The 26348-nt window shown below is 37.7% G+C and overlaps 1 protein-coding gene across 3 annotated transcripts in view; it reads left to right on the top strand.

The window, feature by feature from the left end:
• The window catches only part of LOC121315578 (microtubule-associated protein RP/EB family member 3-like), a 45935-nt gene extending 19926 nt beyond the window's left edge, over positions 1–26009 (top strand). For 2 of the 3 annotated variants that reach the window (XM_041249790.1, XM_041249789.1), the window contains 6 exons: positions 15803–15930; positions 16554–16699; positions 20084–20240; positions 21756–21913; positions 24859–25011; positions 25909–26009. In XM_041249790.1, the coding sequence (XP_041105724.1) occupies positions 15810–15930; positions 16554–16699; positions 20084–20240; positions 21756–21913; positions 24859–25011; positions 25909–25977 (804 nt within the window). In that variant the 5' untranslated portion in view covers positions 15803–15809 and the 3' untranslated portion in view covers positions 25978–26009. Of the gene's footprint in view, positions 1–15802; positions 15931–16553; positions 16700–20083; positions 20241–21755; positions 21914–24858; positions 25012–25595; positions 25643–25908 lie in introns of all 3 variants that reach the window. The other variant, XM_041249791.1, reaches the window with a different exon arrangement.
• The last annotated feature ends 339 nt before the right edge of the window (positions 26010–26348 follow it).

Here is a 26348-nt window from a genome sequence, read left to right as displayed (position 1 = left end):
TTCTCAATGTGATCCAAAAAAAAAAGTATTTTCATCGCTTTCCCAAAGAAGCAAAGATAAGAAAAATGTGGCTTCATTAAATAAGAAGAGATAACAATATGAGAAATTGAACCTTGTTCTTGATGCAAAACACTGTCGTTTAACAAATTATTTATACATAGGTTTTCAGAAGTATTCACCCCTTCATAGTTTTCACATTTTGTTGGCACCTGAGTGTACTCCGACACTTTCAAATTAGACTTTACATGTAGAATCTACACAAACTTCTCCACATTGATAGTGTAAAAATGCATGTAGAATATGATTAAGTAAGATTTACAGAGAAAAACAGATTAATCTCAGTTGCATAAGTATTCAACCCCTTTGCTACTGCAGCCCTAAATCAGCTCAGGTGCAAATGGTTTGTTTGAAAGGTCACAAAATTAGTGAAATGGTTTCAGCCTGTGTGTACTCAAAGTGGTTTAACTTGAAGATCATTTCCCTCAGGTATATAAAGACTTTCATCCTGTAACTCTGAGTGATCCAACAAAGCAACCATGAAGACCAAGGAGCTTTCAAAACAAGTCAGGGATAAAGTGGTAGAGAGGCACAGAGCAGGAGAAGGGTACATGAAAATTTCAAAGGCGCTAATTGTCCCTCTCAGCAGAGTGAAGTCCATCATTAAGAAGTGGAAGATGCATCATACCACCCAGACACTACCCAGATCAGGTCACCCTCCCAAACTGAGCAGCTAGGCAAGCAGGAAACTGGTTTGGGATGTCGCTCTGAAGCCAACAATGACCTTGAGAGATCTGCAAAGTTCTGTGTCTGAAATGAGAGTCAGTGTTCACACATCAACAATAAGCCGGTCCCTACACAAAGCTGGCCTGCATGGACGGGTGGCAAGAAAGAAGCCTTAACTCAAAAAGCCTCATCTTAAAGCACGTATGGAGTTTGCGAAAAAGCATGTAGATGATACTGCAGACATGTGGAAAAAAGTTTTTGTGATCAGATGACAAAAATGGAACTTTTCGGTCTAAATTCAAAGTGTTACGTCTGGCGCAAGCCCAACACTGCACGTCACCCAGTCAGCACCATCCCAACTGTCAAGCATGGTGGTGGCAGCATCATGTTATGGGGATGCTTGTTAGGATAGAGGGAAGAGTGGATGGTGCAAAGTACAGGCAAATCCTTGAGTAAAACCTGTTGAGTCAGCCAAGACTCTGAAACTGTGGAGAAAATTCACATTTCAGCAGGACAATGACCCGAAGCACAAAGCCAAAGCCACACTGGAGTGGTTGAACAAGAAGAGAATTAATGTTCTTGAGTGGCCCAGTCAAAGTTCTGACTTGAATCCTATTGAAAATTTATGACGAGACTTGAAGATTGCAGTCCATCAACAATCCCCAGCAAACTTATCAGAACTGGAGCAATTTTCCCATGAAGAATGGGCAAAAATTTCACCATCCTACTGTGCAAAGCTAGCAGAGACCTATCCATTTGGCATTGCTGCCAAAGGTGTTTCTACCAAGTACTGACTTAAGGGGCTGAATACTTATGAATCCAGTAAGTTTCATTTTGTACATTTGCTTTTTAAGTTTTGCTATCATTTAACATTCTCATCTAACAGTGTTCAGTTTAACCACTACAGCTTTGAATAAAAAAAAGTTAGTTTGAAAAATGGTGCATAAATTATTTGTAATTCAGCAAAATGTGACATTATTGGTAGGGGTTGAATACTTATGCTAATCAATGTAAATGGGTAATGTTTTATAAATACATAATGTGTACAGTAAAATTGTACTTTGTAAATTTTATATAGTGTGTGTAACCCCAAGTCTTTGTCAGAATACTATTCGGAATACTGCTGATCACAACTGCACAGGATTAAAAAAACAGGTAACTTTATACATAAGTCAAATATTACATTCAGCACATAGTAAAACGCTGATTAACAAAGTAACACTTGTATACAATGTATATGTATATTCCATATGCAGCGCAGCACATATTTTTACATTTAAGAAATGATTAAACCGGTTACACAGCAAAGTCTGAATACTGCAACATACCTGGCCGTGCACGTCTGTCACTGTTATACAAGTTTTTATCAACGCATGTTAAAATAATACAAAATGTGGTTGAATAAGTACAAGACAGATTGTCACACAATGTATGACGGAAAGGACATCCTTACATTCTCCTGCCTCTTAACTGTATTTAGGAAACAGCGTACAACAATAGAGCTATCAATACATGCAGAAACAATACACAAACAGGTACTTAACAGCAACACTGTACATTAGATGTTCTTGAACTAAAACTGACGTATAAAGGTGTTTTTTACACATTTTAAAATATTTTTGTATGTTTTTACTTCAGATATGTTTAAGTTATATAAAAACTGATTACAAAAATTGATTTTTTTTTTTTTTTTGGATAAAATCTAAAATGACATTTGACCACCCTTCACTTTAGACATTATGAACAACATACCTATAGTGTTCAGTCACTAATTAATTATAATTGACTGTACTTCCATTATATTCCACTCAAAAGGCCACCCTCATCTTTTAAATGTTAGGTGCTGACAGTTTTACTCCTCATTCTGTATTGCCAGTAATAAAGAAAACAAAACAAAGCTCAAAATAAGTTTGCCACACAAATGGCAAGTGCTAGTCCCACTAAAAGGAACATCCCGCTCCAGGAGCCTACCCTCTGCACTGATCAACATCCCCTAAACTGACCTACTTCTGGGCTCCCGGAGTTGTGGCATTCTCACGGCGACTCCTGTCTCTTAAACAGCCTTTTCACCCCTGCCTCGGATGGACAATGGAGTGGAAGGGTTTCATGTAGTAGTTCCTGCAGAGTGGATGCTCTCCTCCTCAATTTAAACAAACACAACTTTCGCTCAGCGCCAGTCTGTGTAGCAGTGGCCATACAGTAGCCTTGAGCTCCTTGCAGCCTCCCCAGACACGTACCCCAGCCAATCAGGACTTCCTGATCAGCTCCGCACTGGGTGAGCTTACCTGCTCAATTAGTTCCTTAGCAGCGTGTCTCTTGTTGCCCGGCCCAGATGCTCCCATAAATGTTTATGATAATCATTTATGGTGATCCTGCTGTCATGCCTAAATGCCTTGGGTGGTAAACCTAGCCTTTCATGGTTTCTAATCTCGATGGAGCTACCACTACATCTGTTTATTTATTTATTTATTTATTTATTTATTTATTTTTTTTAGTTTAATATCTCTTAAAATTAATCTCTCATAATTTAAAGTATAATCAAAAGTGGTACCTCAAAACCCAGGCTTCATTAGATCTGTGTTTATGAAATTATTTCCTAGTGTTCTATGCAAAGCTCTTTGCAGTTTTAATCCAGCCGTTCCAAATAATTAACTAGCAGGTGTAGATACGAGCTCACATTCGTCTTGATAAGTGTGCTGACGGGATTGAAATCTGTTTATCTGTTCACACCTGTAAGTTCTTTACCACAGCAACCTGAGTCACAATAACATGTTCTTAACTGGGCAAGAAGTGGATGGCATTGCAACACAAGCATCAAGAGTGACAACAGTAGCATGGTTTTGAATAAACTTTTTTTTTTAAACATTCTTATCACAAAGAATATATATCTCCAGTTATGTAGTAGATGAGGTTTTTAATATGCCTGTGTGTCACACTAGAGCAATTGTAACCAGTTATTATGGTAATCCAATTCTGATGCAATAGGTCATGAATAAATGTGTAATTTGTATATTAACAGTAAAGCTGTCTATAACAGTTATAGGACTACAAGCGTATGTGTATGAGTTATGTCAACAGTCCACGACTGCTAACACTTCTGCTTGTGCTGATAATCCTATAGTAATTTTCAGATTTTATCATAGTTCTAAAATATATTGTGCTTTTCAATTTCGACTTTAAAACAGTCTGCAGTTGATGCTGATGTGTTTGGATCACCTATAATCAGTAGTGCATTGGTGCAAGCTGCTGTATAACACATTTTTAAGATTGTCCTTGTTTGCCTTCAAACAAAAAGTAGGACATCAGTCTCTTTAGACGGCAGTTACTGGAGCAGTATTAAAAACAATGCCTCTAGCCTCTTTTAGTTCAGTTTTACAGGACGTGACCACTGCATGCAGAAATCAAGCAGGCACATGATAGTGCTGTAGGTTTCAGAGATTCTGCATCCCAGACTTGAACTGCAGCTGGGAAATAAAGGACCACAGTGGATGTCTGTTGGAAAACATGGATTGAGAATTGATTAGCAGTTTGCTACACATGTGGACTGGCAGAGCTATACTGGTGTTTTTTTTTCTGAAAAGACACTAATATTGCAGATAGCAGACTGTTTGGTTCAAATTGCATGTACTGCTTACAATTGATAGAGACATTGCGTCTACAAGTTTCTTGCCCAGCATTGACTGCGAGCTAAAAAGATAACAATGCTGTGGACCAGAAGGGGCCAGGCTCTAAGACTTTGGAATGCAAAGCATAAAGGGGCTAAAAGGCTCCCAGGGACTGGCGTTGGACCCAGAGGTTCTCAGAGAGATCGAAAGAGATAATGCCACTGGGATCAAATGGGCAGATTTATGGACCTTTTTTCTCCAGGAGTGTGAAGAATGCACTGAGTTCAGAGGTTGTCACACTAGACTACACACACACACACACATACACACACACTAAATTAACAGAATAATGAGTTGTACCTTGACTTAAGTGTCAGAGAAAGGGGAGGTGGACCATCTATACAGAAGGGTATTTAATGTCATGCAAACATTGTAATGATGAGTATTCTGTTTGTCCTGTACCTGGGACCAGACTCCCTGCATATTTCAATAAACCTAACAACTGATTGAAGAAAAGGACTCTGTGCATTTTCTTGAATCTAGTTAATCACCATCTATTTGTTTGTAAGTTACTTCAATGTCTCTATGGCTAATTTCCCAGATGAATGCAATGCATTGGTCTATGAAACCTCCTGTAGTATAGTGACCACATGATGTAATTAAGAAGTTTAAGATACCAGCTTTGTGAGGGAGGGATGGCAATAGCCCTGTTTATTTTCTAATCTTTGTAGGTGTAGTTTATACATCAGACTACATTGGTTTCCTCCTTAGGTGTCTGTACAGATCAGAGAACGAGCACGAGGAATATGATAGGAACGGTCTCAACTCTGCCATAGGGCTACAGTTATTTTCAACTGTAATTAAATGTTATCTTCAGCTGCTGGCTGTTCCAATGTTCTTAGCCCAACCCAGCATTACAGCTTTTTGGATTAAGTGGAAGTGAATTCTCTATTACCTGTTTTGAGTATGGTCCCACTCGGTCAGGGTTGTTTATTTGAACAGTATTGTGTGGATGCTTACACATTTAGGAGTTTAGTCAGACCTGTTAATGTTAAATATTTGAAAGGGGAAATAAGTCTACCAGTCAAAACCAAAATACTAATGATCAGTTACTTACTGTAGGCACTGTCTTTGAGTTTACACAAAACTGGGTGATTAGTATGTAGTCATTACTATTCTGCAAGGCATATGAACGGAGTATGGTTAATATGGATATGCTGTATGTGCAATTGGACAGAATTGACTATAGGCAGGAAATTAGCTGCATCCAAGGAACCTACCTTAATCTACATGGTATAAGTGTCCCAGTATGATGTTTATGCTTGAATGTAGCTGACCAACAAGGTTAGGGACACGTTGCTAAAAATAATTTATGTTGTGCTGTATTTCAAGGCAATGATGATCAAGTGCATTTTTGACGGGGTGAGTAGCACTGTCATTCTAAAAAAAAAAAAAAAAGTAGTAGGGCTCAGCAGTTTTTAGGCACAGTCTTAAATTGAGTCAGATGGTAAATATTTAAGGCTTTTGACACATTGATCCATGACGTTCTGCCCACTTGTCTCATTAGTGTAAACATGCCGTCTTTGCTGGGGGAGTTATACCCACATGCCGTCTACATTGGGGAACATCAGTCAATCCCCCAGAGCCACTGCACTTTGTGCCAGAAAAAGTGCTTCCTCACCCTGGTAAGGGCAGAGATTGGTAGTGGGGAGTGGCAGCACTGTGTACGTAATACTCAAGCTGAAACTGTTAATTTGTCCAAACTAAAAGCCCCAGTCACAAACTAAGCATTAATATGTGCTAAAAATAAGTATAGCTTAATAGGCATAAAATCTGACGAGGGTCTACTTGGGCAGTATAAATGAAATATCAATTAGAATGGTAAAAATGTACAAATATAATTTAAAAGAAAATTGAATTGTCCCTAATGTGTTTGAAGTTGTCCACTAGTATTCCCCTTGTACAATAAGCGCTGTTTACTGAACTGCTTTCATAAAGCTCATTCTAGAGAAAGGATAAAGTTAAAAGCTAAATGTGTATTACACAAATGTGTCTAACTGCTGTAATAACTGCCTTTGAATTAGTTTAATTATTGTTATAAATCTACTTTTTGCAATATATTAAAACATTTCTTTTTTCTTTTTCAGTGTCTGAAGTGCCATTAGAGTAACAGCACGCTTACAATATAATTAACAGTATGTTATGACAGGAGAAAGCTTGACAGCATTTGCCTGCTGAGTTTTAAATTAAATTCTGCATTGCAGTGGCTTCATGAATGTTCTTAGAATATATATTACCACAAGATTCTTTTGATAACCAAAAAACAATACTAGAATGAGACCAACTTCAATAAGGGATATCTTATCCTGGCTTCCAGAGTTTGACTTTGTAGTGCAAATGAATTAATTGTGTGTGATCTTTACAGTGAATTAGTATGACAAGGAAAGAAATCATTGATGGGAATAGGTATTGTTTTTTTTTGTTTGTTTTTGTTTTTTAATGAGGACAGGTCATTTTTCCAGTTAAGTAAACTAGGAAAAAAAAAAAGTTAGGCATCTTTTTTGGCTATTTGAAAAAATATTTTTGGTAATATTGTAGTCAATCTTACGCACATATTCAGAAACCACACTTAACATAAGAGGAAAGGACACAGTCATTTCTTTGTTTTTTCTATGCAGTAAATGTGTTGTGCCACCTGATGTGATAAAGCCAAAGGGCCCAATTCAGTTTAACTTTAGCTGGGTTTCAGGAAAATACAAATTCATGCAATAAACAGATAGTTTGTGGATTTTTAAATTTTTTTATCAATGGTAATGTGTTATTCAAATTAAAATTAACAGGATCCATGTGCCCTATTTAAGTATACTGTCCCAAGTGTGCTATATGTTGACTTTGAAAAGCGTTATTATTTGCAAACACAGTTCCCTCATTATAAGGCCTGTACTGTATGCAGTGGTATTGAATATAAAGTGGGATGGTCTTATAATGAGATTTCATTTGCACTCTTGTTACAGTAAGGTGGAAATCAAATACTATAGCACGGCCTCTTAACTATTAACCAAACCAAGGACAATTATTTCTGTTCATTTTTATGTATAACTTTAAAAAAACATAGTTTCAGTATAAATGCTGGTTAAAATGTATTGAGTACACAGTATTTTTGGCCTGAACTTGGATTTGTTATGTTAGCAGAGGACTGTTTTTACCAGTTGTGCCTGCAATAAATTGCAGTAGCTATGCAAATTCTGCAGAGCTGCTTCATGATGTCTCTGGTTAAAGCTTATTTTTCAGCATGTATGTGCGATAGGCCACACCCAATGAACTACAATGTCAGTAAGTCCCTCTTGACCAGCTGAAGTGCACTGATTCACTTATTCTGCTTTACTTATTTATCATGCCGTTTGATTGAAGCCATTACCATACTAGGTGTGAGGATCTGAAAGGTGAGGTCCCCGATTTTTCAGTGCAGTTGGATCCTTTTCCAAAAGAGCCACACACATGAAACAGGGGTACAATTATAGTCCACTTTATTTTAGATCAAAATAACATTCATAATCCCTTCTGTAAAAGAGCAGTATCAAATATATCTCTATCAAGAACAGCCAGACCTGCTGAGTGGGCAGAGCAAGTACAGTTTGTTATTGTAGAAGGGGAGTGGTTAAATATTAACATTGCATGTCAAGTGTTGAAAAACTTTTGTTAATTAGTTACATTTTGTTCAATTTTAAAATACCACTATTCCATTTCTTTTCAATTTCATGACTCAATTATATTACCCAACAGGTTATTTTAAGCAACAAGTGCAAAGGGATATTTTCTGAGAGGAATAAAGCAATGTTAATTACTCAGAATTATAATGTACCTGCTCCAAGCTACAACTAAGTTGTTTATTACTATTTTTATAGCATTAATATCTGTAAATGTGCCTTTGTCCTTGTGGCCATTGCTAAATAGGGCCCTGTAGTATGTAAGGTGTATTTGTATTTTGACTAGTTTAAATTGTAATAATAAAATACCTTATTTGAATTCAAATCATGTAGAACCTAACCTCTGTCGAAATCATCAGACTAGACAATGTTTCTAGTGAATATAAAGGAACAGTTTTATTAGAAATAAAACTAAATAAAAAGGAAGAATTAAAGGTGCTACCACTAAATTAAAATACAGAAAGGAAGAATTAACTAAACAGTAGAGAAAAGAAAATATAAACGACTCCCCACTCCTGCTGGTTGATCAGCAATCCAACTCAGTCTATGGGAGGGTCCCTTAAAAGTTACAACTGCATTCCTGACAGCTATTTAAGATGAAGGTTAGTCTTTAACAGGGGTATCGTTAGTAACACAAATGTTTACTTTCATTAATATTTGATCATCAAAGCATTGTTAAATTTGGGGTTCCCGAGTGGCGCATCCAGCAAAGGCGCTCTGGTTGAGTGCAGGATGCGCCCGATAGCTGGGACGTCGCCGGTTCGAGTGTGGGCTATTCCACAACTGACCATGGACGGGTGTTCCCAGGAGGCATCGTTCAGTTGGCTGAGTGTCCTCGGCTCACCGCATACCAGCAACCCCTGTAGTCTGGTCGGGCGCCTGCGGGCTTGCCTGTTAGCTGGCCAGGAGCTGTGTTGTCCTCCAATGCTGTAGCTCCTTGGTGGCTGCATGGTGAATCCTCAGTGTGAAAAGAAAAGGAGGAGGAGGTCGGCAGATGGCACATACTTCGGAGGACAGCATGAGTTCATCTGTGCCGCTCCCGAGTCAGCGCAGGGGTGGTAGTGGTGAGCTGAGCCTAAATAATAATTGGGCATTTCAAATTTTGGGAGAAAATAACAACAAATAATTGGCAATGACTAAATTAATAATAAAACAAAAAAGCATTGTTAAATCAGTGTCATATATATATCGTTTTGGTTCAGAAAGCAATTCTCTCTCTGACGCTCTCTGCGTCCAGACAACCTATCGAGAATCATCTGTTACCACGACAGCTAAATTTGGATTCTGGCCTTAAACACAGAATGATAATTGCCTTATAAAACCCACATAAATTTGTATAAATTAGATACAAAATAATATTGATGGATTGAAAGCAATAATACTTTTCTTACATTATACCTAAAACAAACGTTAATTTTACTTTGTCTGCTTATTCTCGAGATTGTAAGAGGCTTAAAACACTAATCATTGAATACTTATCGGATGTGCGCTGCCTCCAGCTGATCCACGTCTTCAACAATACAGGCGCTCGAAGGTTCTCCTGCTGGGAAGGACAGGTCCAGGTTCTAGGGTCTGCCTTCCTTGCATTTCATCTCCACTTCAGGGTACGAAAGTAGTGTCTTTGCAAAGAACAAGAGTCATTAACTATTTAGGTATTCCTCTGAAACATCAATTCCTCCACCAAAACTCTTCGTCTGGTTATGTCTGGGGATGTTTCTCCACAAAGCTCAGGAACTGTTAACTCAATAAATTTAAAATATTTCAATTTATGTCGACTTCAAATCTTCATCCAGCTTTCTCCGGTGATCAATCGGGGCTAAGTTAGAGATTTGATTACAAGTGCTTTTAGGATTTTAGACGTCTTACACCACGCCAAGACAAACACTAGAATAGTTATCTCGTATTAGAGTGTCCGAAAACAGTATCTCTCTTGCAGTTGGTCGCAGGCTGGATCTCCAGCTTGTCACAGTTCATAGACTTGTTTGTGTATCAATAACCTTGGATTTCGTGTCGGGAGCTCTGTTTGAGTGTCGTGCTCATACTTTAGTAATGTTCTCTTTATCCCTGTGATTGGATAGTTTGGTTATTTTGGGCGGTGCCTTAGTCCACATGGAGTGTTTCCCATTGGTTGTTCTTGTTCCGATGCACCCCCTCTGTTGGCTGGATTTATGAGATGGACTGGTTCCTGTCTTGGGTGTCAAAGCACCCTAGACTGTCTGGATTGAGGCACCAAAAGAGTCATTCAGCGATTGTGAAGATAAGCCATGCGTCCAGTATTTACTTTGCGACTCTTTTTAAAAGCGTTCTTTGTCAGTGGGGGAGTTTGAGACCAGAAACCAAGTAGACACAGAGAATAGCTTAAAATCCCCCTCTGTATATTTCAATTCTGTTACTTTCGTACACAGAATGATAGGTTGACCCACTCTGACTCTACAGCCCAATGTTGTAAATGTGGTTGCTTCACTTAAGGGTTATAAGAAATAAACAAGTGCATGTGTAGCATATTATTAGTCAAAATGAAAAAGCGCACAAATACAGGAAATTAAAATTTTCCATTTCTGAAAATAAGTTTTCATTGCACTGTTTTTGAATACTTTGATTTAGTCGGAGATCGGTCTAGCAAAATCAGTCATTCAGTGCTGTCTCCAGGCAAACTGTACACTTGCTTTTATGTTGTCTACTTCCCTCGTTTGTCAGGTCTGCAGCCACTTTAACCGATCTTACAAAGGCATTTGTGACCTACTGTACATGACTGATGAAGGAACAGTCTAGTAAGTTTTGCAGTAGGATAGTATTTTAATTGGTTGAGAAACAAGTTGGAAATCGTATTACCCTGTGTCCCCCAAGGATTTTATATTTACTAATGTTGACCTCCACACATGTTTAGGGAGGACCTGGTATTGATATACAGCATAGTTTAAGGTAGAGCAGGAAGTTTAGACCCAAACTCAAAGATTTCTTGGAGAAATAGAACAAGATTATGTTAAACTTCAAAGCTCAGGAAACATCCTTTGTCAGTGGATGGATAAAGAAGAAAGCTTAACTAACACCAATCTATAATGTTTATGATTCTGAAGAGTTTATCAGAATTTAAACCCAGATTGTTAATTTAATGGGGGCTTAGGTGTTTGTTTCCATTATGCACAGCCATGCTTTTTGATTTACTGATTATGATTTACCAAGTACACCCATCCCTCGTTATATTGCACCTCGCTATACTGTAGATTCAGATATATCGCGGTCCTGGAGTTGGCTCCCCCTTTTTACTGTCTAACTGTGTATGCTTTAGCTGCAATATACATAGGCACTTAGAATTACTATTTGTTTTATTTCGTACTGCACATCACAAACAAAAATATACAAAACAAAGCATTAATATCATACTGTTATCATATACACACATATTGCACAATAACACAAAGCAAATAAAATATCTACTTGTTGAAGCGTTTTTTTTATTTTAGCCAGGGAGGTGTTCACTTGTGGCAGAAATGTAGTAGCAAAAGTCACAAGGCAGTGATGTCAGCTCTCTAACAAGAAGCCTCCTATGTTGGGAATAGATTATTTCAATGCAGCGGGTTTGTGCATTTGAGAAAAGGGAGGAAGACTCATGAATTAATTGGAGACTGAAGTTGATGAGAATCAATTACCCTCTGCAGTACAAATTAAAATGGTGTGCTTTTTATACGGAAAATGAGAAAAAGCGGGTTGCGTAGAAGACTTATATTGGACCCTGACGCCCCCGATAAAATGAGGGAGTGGTTGTACAGTATTTATTAGTTAGCCTATTTGTTTTTCTGTAGGTCTCTCGCTATATCGCAGCCCTCAATATATAGTGGGTTTATATCGAGTGGGTGGTGTATAACAGAATTCAGTGGGGTCCGTTTTAGTGATCTGCTGTAGCCCTTTAACTTGGATCGTTATGATGATTTCTCCCAGGGATGATTTTATAAAAAAATAACATGATCAAAATACAAAGGAAATAGGTTCAGCAAATATCAGGTTTATACGTCTTAGGAAGGTGGTATTGTTTAACATTTAAAAAAATAAAAGAATATTGCAAGAGGTGACGAGGTCCATGGCTGAGTTGGGAATTTATGGTGATCATGTTCACCATTAAACCACACTGTATATCTAGTTTATACTGCAGAACTCCTTGTATTCGTTTCTATCTAGCTTAAAGTGGCATGGTCTTGCATGTTGAGTTTGGACCAAATTTACAGCGCAGATTACACTGACATGCCATGTAAGGACTTTCTGAAAACCAGTGAGGGATTTACTGCTTCCTCAAGGGAAGGTTGGAATCCGTTTTTTAAACAGGCTCAGCAGTTAAGTGGAGCAGGGGTGGATTAATACTTTGGCTATTATATTCTGATCTTTTGGATTTCAGCTCAACTTCAGTTATTGTTCTTCAGGTTGTACAGTACAACTTCTTTTTATATTTGTGTGCTGGCTTTTTAGTATTCATTATGTTCTAGATACACTATATCAGTTGCAAGTGCTTTGAAAAAAGGCGATAAGGCTGCCCTGACTTTCAGTACTGGCCAAGCACAGGAGGGGGAGACTAGGCTGTTTGCAGTTTAACTCCCTTTCTCATTTCATTGGTAATCCCTGGGTGGATTATTCATAACATGCTGGTAGCAAATTATCTGATCCACAGTCTGTCTGTGTTGCTTTTGTTTGCAGCGTAATTTAATTGAAACATGATGAAGATGTATTTTGTTGCTTAGTTGCTCACAGAATAGTTGTTCACATCCCTAAGCTATCATTAAAATTGGAGCAAACGGGCTGCTTTGCTAACAATCACACAGTCAGGAATAGGGAAGGCATGGAGACTGTACAGTTCAATATACCTCATTACAGCACATTGGACGGACACATTGTGAGAGTGAGCTCCACGATTGCTCTATTGTTTTTCTTTTACACGCTAAACTCTCTGGTATTCCTAAAATACTTAATTGAAAACACAATGCAGAAACTGCTCCCCAAAATAGGAATAAATTAACTACATTTGTGCTTATTTTTGGAGGACCGCTTCTGCAATTGTGATTAAACATAGTTAACCAGCCAGTGATAGCAGAATTGAGACATAGAGATGTGCAGTTCATCATTTTCTGGTTTTGTGTAATTGCCAGAACAAGGTGTTTCTCATTATTTAGTTTTACTTGAGGTGAGATTTTACAAAGCAGTGCCACACTCACAAGTACTCTTTGTGTTTTGAACAGTTTGTAAACAAATGGTCCTGATCTGTTAATTGGGAGACATATATTATTACCTTAATAAGAAGAAACACAGTTAGTAAAAAAAAGTTTTTCTATTTTCTTAGTTGCTGAAAGAAAACATTATTGTCATTCAAAATTTGTTTTTATATCATTGAACACTTGGAAAAGTAAACTTATTTGCATGTAAACAGATGAACCTATAACATCATACGTTGTTTGTTAACACGATTTTTCAAAAACCTCCCCCATGCACCATAGGTTCTTTGAGAAATTACCTCTTTTAATATCATCTCACAAACCTGCTTATTGTTATGTTTTGTGCAGGCTGTCAAATGCTGCATGATCGGGCTTTTCTAAGTAACCACAGGATATAATTAATTTTCAACACAACTAACAACCAGTAATCAGCTGGGCTGATAAACTGACATTTTGTGCAGCCTGTCACGTGCTGCGTGGGCGGTCTTAACAGGATACAGTTCAGTTACAAAACACCAACGTTGCCACATTTTTCTTCTTTAACATAGTCATACACATGCACACAAAAACACCAAGTGCAATGCCTAATTGATAGCTCTCATCAGTCTACAATTCATGCCTTTTTTAAATAGACACTGTTTCAATCCAGCTAATGATACAAAACGTATTTGTCCTGTAGTAAACTATGTGCATTTGTTTAAATGTAAAGAACGACTAGGAGTTTATGTTGACTCAGAAATGTCTTCATCTAGACCAGGGCTTCTCAAACTTGGTCCTGGGGACCCCCTGTGGCTGCTGGTTTTTGTTCCAACCGAGCTCTCAATTACTTAACTAGACCCTTAATTGAACTGATAATTTGCCTAATTAGACTTTTTTACTTGTTTTCAGCTCTCAAACAATTGCAGAGTTCAAGTTAGCTATAGCATTTGATAAGTAAATACTTAGGTCGACTAGGATGTCTTCGACTTACCACGCACCAGCAACCGCTGTAGACGGGCGCCTGCAGACTTGCCTGTAAGCTGCCCAGAGCTGCGTTGTCCTCCGGCAATCATGATATAAAGGGGGTTCATCCGTATTTTGACAAACATTCACTACAGGTCGTCTTTCTGCTCAATTATATTTCAAATGTGAATGCCAGTCTTCTAAAGATAGGTGTTGATTTCAACAGGAACTACAGGTTTTTTTTGTTTCTTTGTTTTTTTTCTTGGTTGTCTAATGGAAAGGCTGGGAGTAAAACTGCCTTGAACTGCTCTGTGTGGACATGGAGTTCAAAAGAACACAAAAGGCTGAAATAATTTCTTAATCAGAAATTAATATGGCTTTAGGGGACATTAGATTTGCCCCAGATTGCCCAAATGAGATGGAACACCATGTTCCTCCAGTGCAGCTTCTATGCAAAATTTTGATTCTGATAGAATGGAAAAAGACAATCAATAATTTCCACAAATGTACATGTCAGCCAGGAATCCTCCAGCTCAGTTTCAGGAACAATCCATACAGATTGTCATTATGTGAAACTGAGACTGTGAATGTTCAAACAGTAAACACATATACAAATCCTAAATGCAATAAGTAAAAATACAAAGTAAAAGATACATTTTGACTATACAGTAAATATAAATGAAATACACCGTTTAATTTAGTATGCATAGTTAGACTTTACGTAAAAAGGTTTCTATTCTTGAAGATGCCCTGAATTGTATTTTTGTAGAAAATGAAAATACATACTGTGGCATTTATTTTACATATGTTTTGTCAACCCCACTGCTTATAACCCAAGCAAAACATAAGAGCTCAAGCAATACAATTAATATACCACATTTAAATTTAGATCACACTGAGATGTTTTAGTGATTCCATTTTTTTTTTTTAATCTCCATTGACAGTGATACCTAGGGCTGCACAGTACTGCGTGTCATGTTTAGATATCTGTACTAGGAAACAGTCAACCAACTGAGAGTACAGCTTCTTGTACGTTTGTTACAAGACACTGTTGAACATATTTTGCAAGTAATTCTTAGCATAAGAGAAAAGATTTCAGGGTCACTTATTTATATAATGCTATATTTATAGTCTTCCCAGGGGATATGTATCTAGTCAAGTGAAGTCTCTCGAAGCAGTAGGCTGTGCCAGGTACTTCGGTCAGAAGTGTGGTTGATATAGTTTTTGTGTGCCTGTCTGTGTTCAACTGGTGTTTTTTTTTTTTATTATTATTATTTTCTGACTACATAAAAATGTATCGCCTGTTATACAGAACAACATATCCTCAACTACAGTGCAGCTTTCAAAGTTAATCGTTGTAACTTTAATTCTGGAAAAATCTCTGGGATGAATGAAGTAATTCACTGCTCCATCTGGTGGTAGTGAACTGTATATACATGTTATATGTTGCTTAACTATGTTTATCCATTAGGGTTTTAGTTTACTATAGTGAGGTAACTTTTAACTGCTTGTTGCATTACTGTCACCAGCATTTTGTGCAAGAACTTGTTTCACCATGTTACTCATATGTTTAATCAGGACCTAAAATGGACTACAGAAAACTAACAAATGCCTGTTCTCTTCACAGCTGGGGCATGGCAGTTAATGTGTATTCCACCTCTATGACCATTGAGAACCTGAGCCGACATGAAATGCTGGCATGGGTGAACGACTCGCTGCATTTTAGCTACACCAAGGTCGAGCAGCTATGTTCAGGTAAGAACATTTCAAGTAATTGCAATGACTGGTGGCAAGTTTAAAGGAGGTTAAGGTATTTTAGAGGGTAGATCTTGCAGAAGCTTGAAACTGTTACGATCAGTACTGTTGATTTGTTTAGGGATTGTATTATTTGTCATAGTTTTATTATTGTAGAACTGTATGTTTTATAATGTATTTTATGAGTTTATGGTGCTATAACACAAGTATTGTATTTTGACAAAGGAAAAACAATAACTTTTACAACACAGAATGGAGAACAAATAGAATTCCCAATCCAGGTACACAATAGTAGCATCTGCTGGTGATCCATTACTTGAACACCTGCATTAAACAAGTCTACATAGTACTGGTACGGTGAATGTTTAAGGCACTAGAAGAGGTCCTCTGAAAAATCTGTACTTCCAAAGAAATTGATTCCTAATCAGATAGGTGAATACATTTCTATAAGATTAAGAAGAATGTAAAATGTTTGTAACTTGTATCAATATTGTGTGGCCATCTCAATATAATGTTGCTGTATTTCTAACATTTCAGAAGTGATTTTTTAAAAATAGTGTTTAAACTTAAAGAACACTTGTCCATATTGCTGTAATAACATCATTCCTTTTTGTCCCTTGCAGGTGCGGCATACTGCCAGTTCATGGACATGCTTTTTCCCGGTTCTGTACACCTGAAGAAAGTCAGATTCCAAGCCAAACTGGAACACGAGTACATACACAACTTCAAAGTGCTGCAGGCAGCCTTTAAGAAAATGAGCATTGATAAAGTATGTTGAGTCCCTTTGTTACATCATCACAAGGTGAATTATTGACTATTCAAGGCATTACCATTGAGACATCAACATTTTGATCTGTACAAAGGTCCATATGAGAGGCTCATCAAGAAAAAATGTGCCTGACTTTTGTTCTGAGGGCTTGTATTTTTATTATTTTCTTTTTTAATTGCTTAGCTTTTATATTGCTATTGTACAATGTTTATTTACCTTCATAAAGCTGTGGATAAAAGTTATGCTGCCTAAATTACACTATGTAACACAATTTTTGTTCCTGGGTAGTAAGTGTTATTTCCTAATTGCTTATGCCTCAGAAGTATAGAAAATGGCTATTATTCCCCACAAACTTTGCTTTTGTGACCAGGACAGGTAAATTTCAAAATATCACTATTTCCAATGAGAAAACTGGCACTTTTGTGTCTTTTCGTTCACATAAAGTCAGAAAAAAACAACATATGAATCCCAATTAATTAGAAATTTTTTAGAAAAGCAAACTATGAAGGCATGAAACAGAGACTAACAGAAGTAGATTGGAGTAAAATAGAGAAAACACCCACAGAAAACACCCACAGAAGAAGGATGGTTGTTCTTCAAAAACGTAGTACTAGAGGCGCAAAACAATTATATCCCTAAAGTAGACAAATCTAAATGTAAAACTAAATTGCCAAAATGGTTTAATAGATCAATTAAAAAAAATATTCAGCGAAAAAAGGCACTTTACAGAGCATTAAAAAAGGACCAAAAAGAAAGTACACAGAAAGAGTACACAGAACTGCAAATGCAAGTCAAAAAGGAAGTTAGAAAGGCCAAGAGAGAAATAGAAATGAACATTGCTAAAGAAGCTAAAACCAATTCCAAAATGTTTTTCCAATATTACAACAGCAAGAGAACATTCAAAGAGGAGATTAAATGTTTAAGAGATACAAATGGCAAAATCATAGAGGAAGAAAAAAAAATAGCAAATATGTTAAATGATTACTTTTCACAAGTTTTTACAAAGGAAGATACTGACAACATGCCCCACATGTCATCCAGTTCCTATCCAGTTTTAAATAACTTTAGCATAACTGAGGCAGAAGTGTTAAAGGGACTAGGAGCTCTTAAAATAAACAAATCCCCTGGGCCGGATGAGATCCTCCCAGTAGTACTCAAAGAAATGAAAGAAGTAATTTACAAACCGCTAACCAAGATCATGCAGCAGTCTCTTGACACAGGGGTGGTACCGACAGACTGGAAAATTGCAAACGTAATACCGATCCACAAAAAGGGAAACAAAACTGAACCAGGTAACTACAGACCAGTAAGCCTGACTTCTATTATATGCAAACTTATGGAAACTATAATAAGATCCAAAATGGAAAATTACCTATATGGTAACAGGGTACTGGGAGACAGTCAACATGGTTTTAGGAAAGGGAGATCGTGCCTAACTAACTTGCTTGATTTTTTTGAGGATGCAACATCGATAATGGATAATTGCAAAGCATATGACATGGTTTATTTAGATTTCCAGAAAGCTTTTGACAAAGTCCCGCACAAAAGATTAATTCTCAAACTGAACGCAGTTGGGATTCAAGGAAACACATGTACATGGATTAGGGAGTGGTTAACATGTAGAAAACAGAAAGTACTGATTAGAGGAAAAACCTCAGAATGGAGTGTGGTAACCAGCGGTGTACCACAGGGATCAGTATTAGGTCCTCTGCTATTCCTAATCTACATTAATGATTTAGATTCTGGTATAGTAAGCAAACTTGTTAAATTTGCAGACGACACAAAAAGTAGGAGGAGTGGCAAACACTGTTGCAGCAGCAAAGGTCATTCAAAATGATCTAGACAAGATTCAGAACTGGGCAGACACATGGCAAATGACATTTAATAGAGAAAAGTGTAAGGTACTGCACGCAGGAAATAAAAATGTACATTATAAATATCATATGGGAGATATTGAAATTGGAGAAGGAATCTATGAAAAAGACCTAGGAGTTTTTGTTGACTCAGAAATGTCTTCATCTAGGCAATGTGGGGAAGCTATAAAAAAGGCTAACAAGATACTCGGATACATTGTGAAAAGTGTTGAATTTAAATCAAGGGAAGTAATGTTAAAACTGTACAATGCACTTGTAAGACCTCATCTTGAATATTGTGTGCAGTTCTGGTCACCTCGCTATAAAAAAGATATTGCTGCTCTAGAAAGAGTGCAAAGAAGAGCGACCAGAATTATTCCGGGCTTAAAAGGCATGTCATATGCAGACAGGCTAAAAGAATTGAATCTGTTCAGTCTTGAACAAAGAAGACTACGTGGCGACCTAATTCAAGCATTCAAAATTCTAAAAGGTATTGACAGTGTCGACGCAAGGGACTTTTTCAGCCTGAAAAAAGAAACAAGGACCAGGGGTCACAAATGGAGTTTAGAAAAAGGGGCATTCAGAACAGAAAATAGGAGACACTTTTTTACACAGAGAATTGTGAGGGTCTGGAATCAACTCCCCAGTAATGTTGTTGAAGCTGACACCCTGGGATCCTTCAAGAAGCTGCTTGATGAGATTTTGGGATCAATAAGCTACTAACAACCAAACGAGCAAGATGGGCCGAATGGCCTCCTCTCGTTTGTAAACTTTCTTATGTTCTTATGTTCTTATGTATTTATACTAAAGTAATACAAAAATGACTACAAAAGATTTAGAAGTGAGTAGTTTTTCGAGATTTACGATTATACTGTAAATTTACAGTATAATCGTAAATCTCGAAAAACTACTCACTTCTAAATCTTTTGTGGTCATTTTTGTATTACTTTAGTATAAATACATGTTAATTTGGATTCATATGTTGTTTTTTTCATAAAGAAGACATGTTCTTGTGCCATTCTGCCTTAAGCACCTGCTCCATTTTGAGTGACCACACAGACTGATACTGTTACTTTCACAGTTGAATTTTAACCTTTACCTAGAGAACTCCTTGTCCAATTGTGATGAAACTTGCTAAGGGCATTCTTTTTTGTGTTACTGATGGCTCTAATTCAGTAGCGGCTCTAGACTTTAAAGTGGGGAGGCTATAATATATATATATATATATATTATATATATATATATATATATATATATATATATATTGCACATTTCAAAATGTACTTTGTAATTTTAGTAAGAATTGTAATATAGTATAAGCAGCACATAAGGCAAGCAACAGAATATAACAAAAACATCATGGACTTAATTGGTTGAATCTTGAGATGTCATTTGTAGAATTATTTTTACAGCCTGTGGAAAATTTTTTAAATCACTGTAGCCCACAAAAATCCACTGGGAAGATGAAGAGCCGGTTTGGAATTTACTGTAGTGTCACGGAATGAATATCATGAAATCTCTTTTGTTTCAGATAATTCCAGTAGAAAGATTAGTGAAAGGGAAGTTCCAGGACAACTTTGAGTTTGTGCAATGGTTTAAGAAGCTCTTCGACGCAAACTACGACGGGAAGGACTATGACCCTTTGCAGGCCAGGCATAGCCAGGAGGTGGTGGCTCCACACAATCCAGGTGAGCACATTTTCAACAAAGCAAAGAAAAACTGTTGGCACTACAGTTAGCCAACTGGTTACATGTTACTGGTTTTCCTGCAAAGCTTGTTCTGAAAAATCATAAAGTGCTCAGGCTATTAATTTGTGATTGTTTGGATCTTCCGTGTTCACGTGTGTATGCTTTTGTTTCATTTTAATGTGTTTTTTTTTTTTAAATTTGCTCCAGCCATGATTTACTATCATACAGCACAGACTATAGCATCAGCACTGTGCTGTGCGAAAGATAGTAAGCATGAACTAGTTCTATTTAACGAATTTCCAAGAAAATGAAGAGCTACCAAGTTCATACGTAACCATGTGTGTGTACCTTGAAAACAAAGGATGGGTGTGGCAGAGCAAAGCTCTGCCCTTTAATTGGCAGGGATGGGGTTAACTTCCCCTACCTGCCTGGGTTTATTATGTTCAGGTGGCTGGGGTTGATTAGTTGATTAGGTTGATTAACGATCAATCAGCGCCCAGCCACCTGATATAAAAGGAGGCCTCTGCTTCTCATTTGGGGAGAGGGAGCTGAGGAAGCAGGTTGGTCTTTTTTGGGTTGTTTAGAAAGTTTGAATCCAGTGAAGGCATTGCCCAGCCTGGAAACTGTTATTTTTGTAAGTTTTGCTTTTTATCTTTTTTGTGTTTAAATTGCTTTGTTTTGGCCCTTGTGCCCTTTCATTTTGTGTTTATTTATAATAAAATAGTTATTTTTTTGAACTGCAGTCTGTCTCTGGGCCTCTATCCACTCGCCAGCCTGCCACAATGGGCCTATCTTTGGTTCTTGTGTTCTATTTCTTTTTCAGGGATTTTCTTCCAAATACAATTGGAACCAAGTTTGTACCAAACTCTAACAGTTTATCTATGTTGGATCATTGATTCTTCTGCTGTCAGAAAGCAGAAGGTTGGCCTTGTTTTATATTTTACTTCTAGTTCAAAGGTTTCCTACAAGCCCTATATGTACCTGTGTGACAATCTTGTTTGTGAGATACAGTGCGACAGCCAGCTGGTCAGGTGGTTGAATAAACTAGTGGTTGAATAATCCACCTGCCATTGATCAGATGATTATAGACTATAAAATTCCCCTAAATGAAAAGAGGGCAATATTGGTTATCCCTGAAATGAATGCTGTTTTTCCTGATTCCAGTGGGTATAATGGTTCTTCTCATAGATTCTTTTTTTTTTTTCCAAAATAAAGGAACAAAAAACTAAATACGGGACAAAACAATTCTGTAACATTGAATATAGCATTTCAAATAAGTTTTTATCTCCAAAATAGTAAAAATAAATTAATAAACAAATAAATAAAAAGTGAATTCTGAAGCAACCCCTGAAGGTTTATACCCCCACACCCCCCAAGCACCTCAACACACAGTCCATCCCACACTGGCTAGGCATAGCTGGTGAAGTGCCTGTCCTTCAGTTTTGTAATAGGCCTGCTGATTTGGAATTATTCCATAAGTACATTTTTAATTATCTTTCTGTATGTACCTTTCAGTGCCACAGAGGACATCCCCAACTGTGCCCAAGATTGTGCCAGCACCTCAGAGGGTGCCCCACACAACGCCCTTCATGGGTGGCGGCAGAAAAAACACGCCTGTTGGCCGGAACGGTGGCAGCGATGCAGATGCACAGATCATGGAACTCAACCAACAGGTAGAGTCCCAGGGAGGGTAAGAGGACCTTTTGCTGTATGCCGAGATATACAAGACCCGATGAGCCCTGACATTCAGTAGCTTAGTAAAGCTTTGGAAATTGGTTAGGCTCTACTTCAACTTCTATTCAACATATATGTTTGTGACATACACCCATATTTATATCAGGGGTGAAACCTGAGGCACATGTATGTCAAGTGAAAAGCCAGTCATATTGCAAGTCTGTATCTGTTGGGATTTCAGAAAAACTCAAAATGTGATAATTTAAAGAGTGTGGGTCATGTTACGGCATGTAAATTAAGGCTGAATAATTTTCAATATTACCATATTATTTATTCAATACCCATTTTAAATCTTATAGCAAATATAAATGTTTTTATTTGCGTCTTTTTTAAGCGTTACAGGTTAACTTTTTTTTTTTTTTTTTTTTTATTTTGTGTTGGGGATAGTAGCATTTTAGGGTATTTTAACATCCAGCAATTTAAGATGTTTGAGATAAAAACCTTAAATATTTTTGAATAAATTCTGATCAAGCTGGAAAGACGAGAAATTGACTTACCGATACAAACAAAGAGTGGTCGAATTATGAGCTGTTATCCCACATTAAAAAACTGCTGAAACATGGCTTTAAAAAGTAAGTAGTGAGGTTCTGAGAAATATAGCGTTACAAATCCCCACCTGCTGCTACAGCTGTGTAAATAACATACCTGAAATTTGTATTTTCATTGTTAACATCCTGACAACTTTTTACACAACTGTAAAGCCTGTTTCAAAGCTATTTTGAAATGGATGCTCCAGTGCACTGACAGTGTAAGGATTATTGCCCACATTGTCAAACAGATAACACAGCAATAATGATCCATGATGTGGTACAGAACAGAAAAGTAAATTTTCCTGTAGTGATTTAGAGGACAGATCTCAAACCCCAGTGCACTAGAGCAGCCATTTTGAAAAGAGCTTTGAAACAGTTTAAAGTTATAAGTGTAAAAGGGTTGTCAGGATGTTAACAATAAAAAGAAAAATGACAGGTACGTTATTTAAACAGTTGCTGGGGGGGGAAGCAAAGGGAAAACAGTTCATAAAGAGAGTCACAAAGAATAAATAAAATATAATGCAAGAGTTAATTAAAGTTAAAAGAGTTATATATACACACACACACACACAGAGTACTGTGCAAAAGTTTTAGGCAGGTATGAAAAAATGCTGTAAAGTAAGAATGCTTTAAAAAATAGACATGTTAATAGTTTATACTTATCAGTTAATTAAATACAAAGTGAGTGAACAGAAGAAAAATCTAAATCAAATCCATATTTGGTGTGACCACCCTTTGCCTTCAAAACAGCATCAATTCTTCTAGGTACACTTGCACAAAGTCAGGGATTTTGTAGGCATATAGTCAGGTGTATGATTAAACAATTATACCAAACAGGTGCTAATGATCATCAATTCAATATGTAGGTTGAAACACAATCATTAACTGAAACAGAAACAGCTGTGTAGGAGGAATAAAACTGGGTGAAGAACAGCCGAACTCGGCTAACTCGGTGAGGTTGCTGAAGACAGTTTACTGTCAAAAGTCATACACCATGCCAAGATTGAGCACAGCAACGAGACACAAGGTAGTTATACTGCATCAGCAAGGTCTCTCCAAGGCAGAAATTTCAAGGCAGACAGGGGTTTCCAGATGTGCTGTCCAAGCTCATTTCTTTGTGTTTAAGCACAAAGAAACGGGCAGCGTTGAGGACCGTAGACGCAGTGGTCGGCCAAGGAAACTTATTGCAGCAGATGAAAGACACATCATGCTTACTCTCCTTCGCAATCGGAAGATGTCCAGCAATGCCATCAGCTCAGAATTGTCAGAAAACAGTGGGACCCTGGTACACCCATCTACTGTCCGGAGAAGTCTGGTCAGAAGTGGCCTTCATGGAAGACTTGCGGCCAAAAAGCCATACCTCCGACGTGGAAACAAGGCCAAGCGACTCAACTGTGCATGAAAACACAGGAAGTGGGGTGCAGAAAAATGGCAGCAGGTGCTCTGGACTGATGAGTCAAAATTTGAAATATTTGGCTGTAGCAGAAGGCAGTTTGTTCACGAAGGACTGGCGAGCGGTACACGAATGAGTGTCTGCAGGCAACAGTGAAGCATGGTGGAGGTTCCTTGCAAGTTTGCGGCTGCATTTCTGCAAATGGAGTTGGGGATTTGGTCAGAAATAATGGTCTCTTCAATGCTGAGAAGTTCGGACAGATACTTATCCATCATGCAATACCATCAGGGAGGCATCTGATTGGCCCCAAATTTATTCTGCAGCATGACAACGACCCCAAACATACAGCAAAAGTAATTAAGAACTATCTTCAGCGTAAAGAAGAACAAGGAGTCCTGGAAGTCATGGTATGGCCTCCACAGAGGTTCTGATCTCAACATCATCGAATCAGTCTGGGATTACATGAAGAGAGAGAAGCAACTGAGGCTGCCTGAATCCACAGAAGAACTGTGGTTAGTTCTCCAAGATGTTTGGGCTAACCTACCTGCCGAATTCCTCCAAAAACTGAGTGCAAGTGTACCTAGAATAATTGATGCTGGTTTGAAGACAAAGGGTGGTCACACCAAATATTAATTTGATGTAGATTTTTCTTCTGTTCACTCACTTTTGCATTTTGTTAATTGATAAATATAAACTATTAACATGTCTATTTTTGAAAGCATTCTTACTTTACAGCATTTTTTCACACCTGCCTAAAACTTTTGCACAGTACTCTGTGTGTGTGTGTGTGTGTGTGTGTGTGTGTGTGTATATGTGTGTGTGTGTGTGTGTATGTATGTATGTATGTATATATATATATATATATATATATATATATATATATATATATATATATATTAAACAGTATATGTCAAGTACAAACATGCATTAAAAATGACCCTGTCATTTTTTCCTTTTAAAGTTAATGGAACTTAAATTGACAGTAGATGGGCTGGAGAAGGAGAGGGATTTCTACTTCAGTAAACTGCGGGACATTGAGCTGATCTGCCAGGAACATGAAAGTGAAAACAATCAAGTCATCTCCAAGATTATAGAGATTCTCTATGCTACAGAGGTAGGTGTCAGGCATTTAGTTTATTCTTCAAACTAAATCCTAAATTGATTTGATACAGCACATAGATTAGATGTACATAGATACAAGACCTATTTATGCCATAACACCACCACCCACAGGTCTGTCAATCTGACTGTTAGTAAACACGTGCTGTTCAGGTAAGCAGCAGTAATAGTGAGGGCCCTATTCTCCAATAACGTTGAAGAAAATAGCATGGTTAGTGGATGTATTAGGATGTTTTCTTAGCAATACATAAACTGATCCATAGTTTCTCTTTTTTAATGTCAAGCCAGTTAGGCAAAGTCTAAGTGTAAAACTGATGGATGTTTAACTTCGCATTGCATTTTTCATATTCATTTTTTTTCTTTTTACTAATGTGATCTTCGAAGCAATGTCGCCACTGGGGTTGAAATACATTGCTTGAGATGCACTGAAGAATGTGTAATTGTGATGTGTGCAAATTCCTTTTAAAAGGATCATTATGAACCAAAGCAAATTCTCATGTGTTGCAACTTATGTTATGTTGCACACCTAACTGAAAGTCACTGTGGCGCTCAGAAGTAATGTGCCTGTTTTTGTTACAGAATACCACAGTTGATGGGTAAATCCCCTAGTGTGCAGCAGACGTTGCGTAAGTTCAATATTTTAGTAATTATTGGAGAATGGGGTCCGTAATGTTTCAGCAGTCAAAAAGGCTGTCTGTGCAGAAAGGGAAAAAAAAAAAAAGTAAAACCATGGCATTTGTATAATGGTGGTACCAGCAGGTGCAGTGTGGGAGGAGAGGAAAGGGGGCGGCGGGTTGTTGGTTGTAAATGAATTAGTACTCTTTTGCCCAAGTGATCACATAGGGTTTTGTTTCAAGGTCTTCTAAATGTATCCTTGTTCTCTCCACTTCAGGATGGCTTCGCATCTCCAGAAGATGACAAAGTTGACGGACAACAGCATGAGGACCAGGATGAATACTGAACCCAATTTTGCCCCCCCCCCCCCCCCCCCCCCCACCCCCCACACACACCCCCCCCCCCTCTTCTCTTCTTTCTCTCTCTCTCCCTCCCCCCCCCCCCCCCTCCCCCCCCCCCCCCCCCCCCCCCACCTCTGGACAGAGATAGTAAAAGTACCTAAGGCCGTTTACTAGCACTACGTTGAGTTTGAGTTTTTGAGTTTCAGAGCCTTCAATCAGTTTTACTGCAGAATCACATAAAAGCAACAGTAACAGACTCCTAAACATTTCAGCATGATGTAAAAAAATGGTAACACATACAGTAAGTGGTAGGTAAAACAACAAACAAAACTGTAAACACAAACATGAATTTGAATCTATGAACAGCCCTTTGCAA

Source organism: Polyodon spathula, chromosome 5 (assembly GCF_017654505.1).
Source record: "Polyodon spathula isolate WHYD16114869_AA chromosome 5, ASM1765450v1, whole genome shotgun sequence".
Taxonomy (NCBI): domain Eukaryota; kingdom Metazoa; phylum Chordata; class Actinopteri; order Acipenseriformes; family Polyodontidae; genus Polyodon; species Polyodon spathula.
Note: the sequence above shows the minus strand (reverse complement) of the source record. Positions and strands in the feature narration are given on the sequence as shown.